Source organism: Stegastes partitus, unplaced genomic scaffold, assembly GCF_000690725.1.
Source record: "Stegastes partitus isolate 25-593 unplaced genomic scaffold, Stegastes_partitus-1.0.2 Scaffold341, whole genome shotgun sequence".
NCBI classification, from domain to species: domain Eukaryota; kingdom Metazoa; phylum Chordata; class Actinopteri; family Pomacentridae; genus Stegastes; species Stegastes partitus.
The window spans coordinates 509,024-520,831 of NW_007578072.1; the positions used below are offsets into that span (position 1 = coordinate 509,024).

The window sequence follows — 11,808 nt, forward strand, 5'->3', positions numbered from 1 at the left end:
AAAAAAAAAAAAAAGATGGAAAGAGGGAAAAAAAAGTGTGTGTGTGACAGACGGAGAGCAAGTCGAGGGCGGACGAAGGGATGAAAACATAAACAAAGGAAGAGGTAGAGAGTAAGTTCTGTATGAATGAGTCATCCGGCTGCTACGCTAATTCAGATCACAGCTCCCTCTGTATACACCATATAAACAAACATACGCTGGGACACGCAGAGGGGAAATACTCTCTTTAAACTGGAGATACTGTATGTGTGCATCTGTGTGTTCTGCAGCCTGGTGTCTGACTTTCATTAAAGCGTACAGTCTGTAAACACAGGAAATATCGACTGCAACAGCAGTTATCGAACCAGCGCAGAAAATGAAAAAAGATGCTCTAGCCTATACCTCCTTTCCTTCAGGTCTGTCTTTTCTCAATCTTGTCCTTTTCATTCCCCTCTATCACTGCTTCACCTCTGTTAAAAAACACCACTCTGTCTCCATCATGATTTTCTCCTTTCCGGCCCTTTCACGTTCCCTCTATCCCTGCCCTTGAGGCACAAATGCTTACACATTCACACACACACACATACACATGTATGTGCTGAAATACACACATAGACACACAGAGGGCGGCTGTCATTAGTTAAAGAGGGGTAGGAACATGGAGAGGCAGACAGTGACATATCTCTCTGCTCTCTACTTAGAGACACATCCTTCAGCAGAAACTTTCTGCAGCATGCTCAAAATAGACATGGAAAAGACATTAAAGCTGAGCAGGAGAGGAAGAGCGGAGAGGAGAGGATAAGATCTGTCTGACTCCCCGCTTCTGTGCGTCTTCATGCAAACATGTATCATGAGCAATTCCCAACTCTCATGTGTGCTTAAATTAAATTTAAATCTGTTACAAATGCAATTTCTCCTGCAAGCGTAGATGTTAGATAAGGTTTTATCTGACAGCGAGGTAGCATGTGCCTGACATTCTCTTTTGTGAATGTGTTTGGGTGCATGTGTGCATCCTTACAGCCCATTAGAACACATAAACAGGATCATCTTTGGTGTGCGATTACATGTTCCCGCGTGTGTGTGTGTGTGCTTACGCTGGCATTACTGTAGCTATATCTCATGATGAGATAGAGGGTGGCACAGGCCTGGCTTCTGTTCTCATCAACAGGGCTGCTGCAGTACTGAAGCACCTTCTGGCACAGGTCTGCACACTGCTCCGCCTCCTCCTCAAACAACAGGTCTCCAAACTGCACACATATACAAACAATATCAGAGACACATGGTGGCACGCACACACACACACACATATATATATATATATATATATATATATACCTACATAATTCTGGCTTGTATCAGCAGTTTGCCACCCACACAAACAAATAAGAACATTTAATTTAGACACAGATTGTGCTCATGTAAACACACCAACCCACACGCCGCCTCCTGCATTTTCACAAAGTGAAACTAAACACGCACACACACACACACATCATAATAATAAAATTACCTTGACAACAAGTGCTCTGAGTGTGCTGAAGGTGTGAGAGAGGAAAGTGGTACTCTGGTTGCAGGTGAGAGAGTGGAGTAACACCTTCAGCACTCCACCGACCACGCTGTCCTTACAATCAGCCAACGGCAGCGCCTGGATGGGGGAAAAAAAATGTAAAAGTCACATAAGGTAAATGAAGGGGGACACCTGGGGACAGACAAGCAAAAGTAAATGTTCAGCTGCTTGAGATAGATAGCAAAGGGAGGGATTAATAAGCAGTCTATGATATGTGTGGATGGTACTTAAATATTTGTCTTGATTAGTTAACTCTCGTCTTCTCTCTTCTGATTTATGGTGATTAACCGAGTGATAACACGCTGACATTTCTACGGTTTGCCATAGTGCTTTCAAACTAAAGCAAGCTAAGCAGGGTTCATTTCAGTACTCAGTCCTTTATTGGTGTATCAGTTATGCAAGCACATAAACAGATTTGTTATTAGCGCTACCTAATGAAAGGCAATTTCTTGTTGACCTTTAGTTTCCTCTGCAGCTGCAAAATAATCCAAAGAACTTGAGGAAATAATGTAATATAATAAATAATGGCACCACAACACGGTGAGTCTGACAAAGTTGGTATCAGTTGCAGAAAATTGCAGTTGATTAATTGCGTACATGTGCGGTACTCGATGCAACAGTGCGTACAGTGTTACCGCAATATTGGTCCACGTAATGTGTTTTTCTGACCTGTATGATAGTTTCCAGCAGGTCCAGCACTATAAGGTTTGTCTCTGTGGCTAAGTTTCCACTGATCAGAGCCTCTTGGTCCAATTCTGCTTTAGTCCTGAAGGAGGATGAGGACAAAGAGGGATATTAAGAGATTAAAAAGAAAGAAAAATAAAAAGAAAGAAAAAAAAGCAGGGAGCAAGACTGCCAGATATGGATGAACAAAAAAAAAAAAAAGAAAGAAAAATGAGCAGCAGACACACAAGTTGCAACATACTTATCCTGTCTGTCATTAGTCTGTCTCCACTGAGTGAGATCTTTCCTCCAGCGCAAGTTCTCCCTCTGACCCGGAGTCCGATCCATTCCTGTCAGAGATTCCACAGCGGATAATCATTTCAAGGAAACAGATAGCGCGGAAACTATTACTCACATTTACAAGAGTACAGATTATGAATGAAACTATCATTTGCGGTAGATGACTTTTGTTTTATGAGAAAAGGATTGCTGCAATGCAAGTAGAGAGCTAGATGACTAACGCGAGAAAGACGGAGACAGAAGAATAAACAAAAAGCTATATTTTCACAAAAATATATTTACATTTTCTTGATGTATAATACTCCTACAACTTACAGCTAAAAAGGATGCCAGCTGGCCCCCACTTACCCACAAGGAAAATAAACTGATTCACGCTGGAATTTTTTTGTTTGTTTGTATAGTAAATGTTCAGTAATATTGATTGATTGTTAAATATTGTTTGTTTATTAGGTGGTCTCTGGCGTCCTGTCATTTTCTAAAAGCGGAACCTGGAAAAGCCAGTTAAGTATCGATGTCCTGCAGTATACCCAGATTTAAAATTCTGCACATCACTTACACAAAATACCTGACTATCACAAGAAGACTCAGTTCCCAGGCATAGACTGCGTAACCCAAAATTGGCTCTCACCATGACTTGCTGACCGTACAATTATTTAAAAAAAAAAAAAAAAAAAAAAAAAGCTGATAAGAGTTTCAAAAATTTGAGGGCTCACTAGTTTTGGAGGTAGCTCCTGTGCAAAACTTTGAACTGTTGCAGATTTAAATGTGACAGAAAAGCAATTCCGAGTTAAATTCCTTAAAGAGCCAGGAAATACATTACCGACTCGCTTCATCATTTCCCCGCGCGCTCCCATTCCTCTCAGCAGGGCTTCTTCCAGCTGCTGTTTGGCCTGCTGAGATTTCTGTAAGGCCTGGGTGCTCACTTTGTCACTGCTTTGCTTACCCTTTAACACACACATAATCAATAGGCACAATCACAAAGTGCAAACGGTTGTAACATTTTCCAGAAAAATACTCATTTATCCTGAAGTTCGTTGTGAGAAATGCACATGCAAATAATAAATACACATGCCAGCCAACTCAATGCAAAGCTTCAGGCTAAACATAAAATTAAATTAAATGATACTACAGTGATAAATAACAGTATAAAAAACAAACATGTCCATAACTGAGCAAACTGACCCTATACTCAAAGCAGGACACACAGATAGTGAGGAGCTCCAGCAGTTTGTTGAGCTGCGAGGGAGGCATATCTACAGTCCAGCGCTGAATCAGGCTCCGATCAGCATTCTTCATCACCCACAAGAAGCACACCAACAGGTGGCGACTGGTGTCTGCTGCCAAGGTGGCTATGGATTTACCTTGCTGGGAGGAGGACAGGACAGACACAGATAAGAATGTGATACTGCATAATGTAGCTCACAGTGAAGAGGGATACAACATCCACACATTCGTTTGCTGCAGATTCGAGATGGAGAATTTATCTCAAAGTAAGTTGAGTTAAAGGTTTTTTTTTTTTTGCTATGCCGATGTCCTGTAATGACATTTAGGTTGTATTATTACAGAACAGGCTTTGATCCAAATCCTTCATTGCACAATTAATTCATATATTCTTATTGCCCTTCACTAAAAACACACCCATAACACTGTCAGCACTCTATCCATTGACTTATACCGTGTGCATTAACAAGTGTATCTAACAAACTAACAATATATCATTCACAAGCTAAACTACAAATATGGTTGGCCAATTCTTTCACACTGGCTTTAGTGAAGCACGGTTCTCTTCCCCATCTTAACAGGCGTTAAATCTACTGCAGATTAATTTGCCTTCATTCGTGTGATGATGAATCGCTACCATAGATGGCTACTGCTGCTTCATTGTGTGGCAGCTTTGATAAATGTAGCCATTAACCTCCTAGTGCTCTAGGTGTCCCACCTAGAACCTGGTTTCCAGGTCTCTTTTTCACAGCAGGACTGAGTGAAGCTCACCAGAGCAAACATCAAACACTGTCGCGTGTGATCAAAAGACGTCACCTGTTTATTTAAAAATATGTTTCATATGAGAAACCGTTTCTGTTGCTATGAGTGAAAGATTCACACAAAACACTGTTTGAAGGTGAAGTGCCTGAAAATGAGGAACAAGTGCTCTGGCATCCATGTTTGGATTTGTGATGGATACCAGACCAGGGGCGAAGTCGTATGAAAGCCCCTTTTTTCCACAACAGTATTTCTTGCAAAAACATACAAGGAACTGATTCATCTCGTTAGAAGGAAACAGATAAAGAGGAAGAGAATGGCAGTGTTCACTTTTGGTGCCTGTGTTGTTGCTGTAGCTACAGTTGATGGATGTGTTTGTCAGAGAGGACGGCCCTGTTCACTTATGATGGCAATGCCTGCCCATAAACCATCTCCCGCAGATGTGTATGCCTGTGTTTGTGTGTGTGTGTGCGTGTGATTTTTCAGGATGGATGAAGTGTGTGTGTGGCTCTGACAGCTAATCAATCTGCCTCTGTGCAGCTCACCTGTTAGGAAGCAGAATACTCACAGATACAGTCACTCACACTCGCGCACGTCAAACACGCACACACATGCACTTTTGAACTTTTTAAAAACAATAAAAAGCATCCTGTATTCTGTTAACGTCCCAACGGTGAGAAATTAAATGCACGTGCGCCAAATTTTACCATGGCTGCCATGGAAACGAGAACATTCCGTCCCAGCGTGTTGAAGGGGTTCCCGGCAATCGCCATGGCAACAGACTGATTGATGGGCGGGACGCTTTCAAGGTCGTCCTCGAGTCCACCTGTCTTGTTTTTCCCGCCACGCGTGTCACAAACTGCGGAGACAGACGGGGGTCAAATATGTTAAACTGAAGAAGAAAGGACTGGAGACGCAGGATTAACTGGTGCCCTCAACTGTTACGCTGCTGCGTCTTAATTAAAGCTAAAACAGATGAAAGAATCAAGCATTAACATCATTTATGCGGAAATGAAAGATGACAGATGGTTATAATTAAAATACTAGTAGATTTATGAACACATGAACCAACATAGACGTTACGTACCATGATAAATCGATAAATCGAGGGCAAAGGACAAATCAAACTGCATCTATATCACTAACTCTTGAGTTCTTATTTGTTTGTTCCGTCTCAAAAGCTTATCGTTTGTGCTAGGTGCATTCTTCAGGTTGGTAAATTGAAGACTCTGTACTATCTATATTACTGTACGTGCATGTAAATGAGCTGCTTGTGTGTCTGTGTACTCACCTGTAAAATCCAGGTAGTTGGTGGAGTCTATAATAACCCCCACCAGGGGGAGGTAGAGAGCAGCCACCTTGGCTCTGACCTCAGGTTTAATACAGCGATGGTCAAGGTCATGAGAACACAGCAGGCTGTAGATGGCATTAATGGCCTTTCTCTGCACCTTTCCCCTGCAAACACATTGGACACAGTTGAAAACTTTCATTGAATCCACCATCCACCAGAGGTTCTAGTCATTATTTGGGTGCTTTTTTCATAATATGTCCATATTATATAGCAATTATATTTATACACGTGTAAGCTTTGTAACACCAAGTATACTGTAAGTGTGTGTGCTTCCATACCCCTCCGACTCCATGTCTAGCGCTGCACTTAGTTCTGTAAGTAGCAGACCAGTGAGGTAGTGTTGCTGCTTGAATTCCTGAGAGAGTTCAAACAGCGCCAAGATCCTCTGCTGCTCCTGGAAGCTACACGAGCCGGAACTCTGAGCAGAAAGACGGAATGAAGGAGTGACAGACACAGTGAGACGGGCAAGGGGAACAGAATTAGGATAAAAATCGCTCCTTAATGGAAAATAAAGTACTTTCAAAAACAGCTCTTTTTAAACTGAATCCCATCTAATCTCATCTGGTCTATCAAATGAGTCTCTAAACTGTCCTTTTCAGTTCTCCTAAGCTCCCTTCATATTTATATTTTCCCAGATGTCTCCTCTTAAGCAGGCCATGTAAAGGCATGAAAGCCCAAACATTTACTCTCCTCGCTTTATCATTATTTTATTAATATTGCAGCCGTGATGATATTCCTAATCTAAGAAAAAAGAAAAAGGCCTGAGGATGGAGGGTGTTGTGTGCTGCACAGACAGCTAAAACCTGCAGAGACAAACCTTCTGTTTTAGGGCTATATAACTAAACAAGTCACCAGTTAAGTATCTAAATTGTAAAATTTTGACCGGCAAGTGGGCACACCTGCGAGGAGATGGATGGACACGGTGAGGCAGGGGCAGAGGCGGGGCTGCTGAAGAAAAGGCTCAGGTTGAGGTAGTGCTCATGGCTGCACAGGATTCGCAGGAACTCCAGACGCATGCTGATCAACGTCGGCATAGAGAGGCTCTTAGCTGACATCTAAACATTAAAGAAAGAATCAGTAAATGCATCATAGTGCTGAAGAGGCTAATTTTCATGAAAGCTGCTTCTTTTTGATTTAAAAATGAAGCATAGGGGAAGTAATTGAATTCATGTACTCAAAGACACAAGCTCAATGTTGTTGCTTTGCCATCGGTGCTATCCTACCTGGTTACAATAGTTTTTCACCAGCTGGAAGACAAAGCCTCGGTCCATGAGAGACATCAGGTCGTAGAGGAAGAAGGCCAAGCTGATGTTGACTTTCTCCGCTTGCTCTACCTCCTAAGACAACAACAGTCAACCAACAGCAATCAGTAACCTGCCCTGACTGGATCTCGCTAAGCATCTAGCTGTGCAAGCTTTCGATACCACAGAGACAAATATAATTAGCACTTCCAGCTCCCTGTTGTTTGGAGGACACTGACAACATGTACACTCAGGCTGCAGCTGCTTCTGCCCCCACCCAGGGGAACAGAGCGGTCTGCAAAATGTAGCGCTAAAGAGTTTTTTGGGATCAGCGTTAAATTGATTTGGCTTTGACACACTTTAGTTACTGACATGGTTCACGCCTTTATTTCTCTTCCTCACCTTTTGCTGCTTGACGAGGATGGTCCCGATCTCGGCTGTAACCACGGAGACGATGGTGGTGATGTCGTCTTTAAATCGGTCAGAGAAGCGACTCCTGCGAGGAACGCTCTGCTTGTCGAGCTGAGACACGTGCTGAGCCATGCTTTTCACCTGTTTCAGGCATCACACATGGAACAAATATGAATCTAGAGAAATACTAACAACTTGTATTTAACACACACAGTTTATATAAAGTGATAAATATGTGCGATGATTTTTCACACAACCTCAAAGATGATTTGATAAAAACTGTGACCACATTTGATTATTTATCATCAGTTTGTGATCTCATTTGATCAAATTTCAAAAGATGCCTTTTTCCTTAATTAAAAGAAGCATTCTTTTAGTGAGGTTAAGGGCTGAGTCATAAATAAACAAGATAAATTGAGAGAATGTGCATGAATGTGAGCGATGACACACCTGAATTGCAAAACAGAAAATAAATTGTCAGGCGACTTTCTAATTCACTGACTACAGTACTTTGGAAATGCCCTTTCATTAATCACACAACACAACTACTATCATTTATCTTTTAAGGTGTGTGGCCCTGATGCGGTCTGTATTGTTCAGTATGAGGGATATTTATTACTTTGCAAATTCATCATTAGCATCTATGACAGTACTTGTATCTCCTCTTTCAACACAAGTGTCCATCGCAAAACCAACAAAAAAAGAAAGAAAACACACTGACCAGCAGCTCAAAGAAGAACCAGGCATATTTGTACGCATTTTCTCTGCAGACCCCGGTGCTGACGACCATCTGTAGGGCCAGCTCCTCGTGAAACTGCTGCAAGAGGGAGAAAACACAAGCTGTAGTGAGAACCAGTCTCCCTGGTAGCTGAAGGAAAAAAGGAATTTTTTATTAAATTGGATATCTGAGCACTTGTGTCAGTGAATATCACTCTGATATATTTGTAAAAAAAAAAAAAATACTGGCTGATGTTTGATCTGAAAAACTGTTGACTGAAGCCTAAACAGCCCCGAGCACCCATGCCCTCAGTGCTACACTCCCACCTTGTGGTTACCAGAGGGAACTAGAGGCTCACAGCTCTCCTCGTTAAGCTGCACAGTAGGATGCATTGAAATCTGAGGATTGCATAATCAGGCATAATCCTTACAGTAAGAAGAGTTCCTTTAAACATTTGTTTGAATTAGATCTAGCACAAGAAACACGAGAATACTATCATATCCTCTATAATTACCAACATAAATCAGACATAATCACTTGTACTCCTGTTCTGTGTCGTGTCTCCGAATTGTGAATGAGTGGCATGAACACAAACAACAGTGATCTAAGCATTGAGGGCTTAATCCTCTCTAAAACTGGATTTTGACTTCAGTTAACATCAAATATCAGGGTTTCTCACACCAGCTCTAAATCTCAGCTGTAATTTAATTATTTTAAACTACGTAAAATATTGCAACAGTACAGAGGCTTTTTGTTTTATTAGCAGCTACATAAAAGGTAAAACTCAAAGTCTAACCTATTGAGGCTTCACATCACAATATTATGTGGCTTTATCGCCTCTTTTGTTGAGTCATATTGTAATACCTCACTGTGCACCACAACCTTTTATCGTGTAACTGTGGTCCAATTTGTGAACTTGAATGAGTTTTTCTACCAATAAACAGCTGGGATGAAACCACAAAACTCCTCTGTAGACAGTGAAAAATATCAGATACAGTATTTTTTTCTGAGAAACAGCTGTAAGTCAGCTTTCATATAAAACTCATATGAATGATGCATATCAAAGTCTACAGGGCCTACAGTCTGGTGTTGATTTAGTGTCACTGTAAACTCATCTCCATTTTAAAAAGACAATAAATATCCCAATCTAGTCTTCAGAACAGAGAGACATTAGTTTGGTTTTAGAGTCGATTATTATTGATAAATACAATTCAGTTTTTTAGAGCCAATGTCTGAAGCAAGGTGCTGTAAACATTGTCAGGAACCTGTGGTGTACCATCGCACACACCACAGGAGATTGGGGAGATTGTGTGGGCATGTGCGGTAAACACTGACGATTCCAACAAGCAGCTGAGAGGAAAAAACTACAAATGTTTGTGAAAATATATGTTTGACCTGTGGAGACAGTTTAGGTTACAAGACTTTGAAGGACAGTAAGATCTTGGATCTTGGTTAGAGAAAACGTTGCACTAAATGATCCAAAGTAACCGCCTGTAAAATGATGCAGGCTGAATACAAAAGTGACAACTAGAAAGTGGCATGTAAAGGTGCCTTCTGCTCTTAAACAATGGATGTGCATGGCTAGGGATGAAATACTGTCTATGTGTTGAAATAAACTGTTTAACTGAGTAATAATTTGGAAGAACTGCTCTAGAAAATGACAGAAATGGATCATCTTCTCTTGAAATTTGGAGGATGCAGTCATATTTATCCTTCCAATCTTCCATCAATAACATTACCAGGTCTGCCCTTCCCTTTCCCCCCACACTGGTGCCATCTTCGTCCACAGTCTCGTCACTTCCTGTCTGGATTATTGGAATTCTCTCCTCTTTGGTCTCCCTCACAAATCCCTCCATAAACTTCAGCTGCTCCAGAATTTATCTGCCCACATCATAACCCAAACCCCCTCGATCCACCATATCACTCCTGTCCTCCAACAGCTCCACTGGCTTCCGGTTCATCCGATTCAAAATCCTCCTGTTAACATTTAAGGCCAGTCACAACCTCGCCCCCCCTATACTTCTCTGACCTCCTCCATGTTCACACTCCCTCCCGCTCCTTCAGATCCTCCTCCTCCATACACCTGTCCATCCCCTCCGCCCATCTCACTCCCATGTGGAGCATACAGCTGTTCTGCTCCCCGTCTCTGGAACTCACTACCATCCCAACCCAGAAACATCGATTCATTCCCCCAATTCAAATCACAACTTCAAACTCATCTGTTTAGGACTGCCCACTCCACCTGAAGCCTATTGTATTGTTATATCGCAGTTTGAATACCATTGAGACCTATGTTGACTCAAAGTCAGCAAAAGAAATGCATACCTCGCTCGACTCTCAAACTTTCTTGTTTACTTTTTTTTTTTTTAAAGTTAAAGAACGGGAGAACTTTGTACCTTTCTGTTGGAGGGCCTGGTGGTTGCTGTGGCGTTCTGGTGGTTGTTTACATCCACATAAGTAGACATGCGGCTGCCTGGGTTGTTGTGGCCCTGAAGACAGAAACGCACAAGTTCCATCACATTGAATGTGATGGATGCATTCATTAGAGTGGGTGTCTAGTGGCCTATTACAATACCTAATGTACTGTGGGGATGAATAGCAAGTGGCTGTTATGTGTGTATGAGCAGGCATGCTGGGATATTTACATACTGTACTCTGTGTGTGTGTATGTATAAATACATAAATCCATATATTAACCTGCTGAAATATGACTTTCAGCAAAAATCGGGGTAGGCTTACTAAAGATTTATCTCATACCTTCGGCTTTAGCAGCACATGTTATGTAGCAGTCCATTTGCACAGCTGGGAAAGCTTCAGAAACTTAATTTATAGAACACTAAGGCATGTTTCTTCAATTCATGGCAAATCAATGTTTGTTGGCAAAATCTTAAAGAAAAAATAAGGACATCTGGTTTGGGAAAACTGGTTCAAGCTCATCGGTACCTTGGCAGAGAGGATGCTTTTGACCTCAGCATCTTCAGCAGAGCTGTGCGGACCAGGGATGTCTGGGTTGCTGCTACTACGGATCCTAGACCCGAGAAGCATATTTCCAACTGCGGCAGCCGTGGCCCGACCCATGGTGCTGTAACCTCTCTCTGCTGAAGCCATCGCACTCCCTGAACCTGAGCATGTGTTTTTTTTTTACAAGAGAGATTAAGTCTTAATTCTTAATCACAGCAAATACGATCACAGAAATGACTAAACAAAAACAAGCCAACTCATACTAATAGATAATTATGCCAGCACCTGCGTTCTGCATGTCTCGAGGGGGATCAGGCAGACGAAAAACCCAGTACAGGTAGGTTGCCAAGAGGCTGTTCCTCCCCTGCTGGTCCCTGATCAGCTCCTGGCTGTTGTGAAGACTGTTAACAATAGACACCACTGATTCGAAGGCTATCTGGGCCAGATTGGCTGTAGAGAAGGGAACACAGATATAAACATGCACACAGAAATGTTAGAACTATGACATCAATAAAGCAGTAAAAATAAAGGAACACACCAGAATAGTATTTAGTTATCAGGACAATAAAATGCTATTGTTGCTTTCTTTTTAAAACTGAATTACATTAAACTGCATATTGAAAACAACAATTATTGC

The 11,808-nt window shown here is 41.7% G+C and overlaps 1 protein-coding gene across 3 annotated transcripts in view; it reads right to left on the minus strand.

The window, feature by feature from the left end:
- Positions 1-11,808, minus strand: part of dock8 (dedicator of cytokinesis 8) — a 55,019-nt gene that overhangs the window by 14,200 nt on the left and 29,011 nt on the right. For 2 of the 3 annotated variants that reach the window (XM_008284053.1, XM_008284056.1), the window contains 16 exons: positions 11,457-11,621; positions 11,154-11,332; positions 10,607-10,699; positions 8,214-8,309; positions 7,484-7,633; positions 7,064-7,177; positions 6,740-6,895; positions 6,119-6,258; positions 5,781-5,944; positions 5,197-5,348; positions 3,692-3,874; positions 3,330-3,453; positions 2,472-2,559; positions 2,216-2,312; positions 1,490-1,624; positions 1,074-1,226 (listed from right to left, as the gene is read on the minus strand). In XM_008284053.1, coding sequence (XP_008282275.1) covers positions 1,074-1,226; positions 1,490-1,624; positions 2,216-2,312; positions 2,472-2,559; positions 3,330-3,453; positions 3,692-3,874; positions 5,197-5,348; positions 5,781-5,944; positions 6,119-6,258; positions 6,740-6,895; positions 7,064-7,177; positions 7,484-7,633; positions 8,214-8,309; positions 10,607-10,699; positions 11,154-11,332; positions 11,457-11,621 — 2,189 coding nt within the window. The remainder of the gene's footprint in view (positions 1-1,073; positions 1,227-1,489; positions 1,625-2,215; positions 2,313-2,471; positions 2,560-3,329; positions 3,454-3,691; positions 3,875-5,196; positions 5,349-5,780; positions 5,945-6,118; positions 6,259-6,739; positions 6,896-7,063; positions 7,178-7,483; positions 7,634-8,213; positions 8,310-10,606; positions 10,700-11,153; positions 11,333-11,456; positions 11,622-11,808) is intronic. The other variant, XM_008284055.1, reaches the window with a different exon arrangement.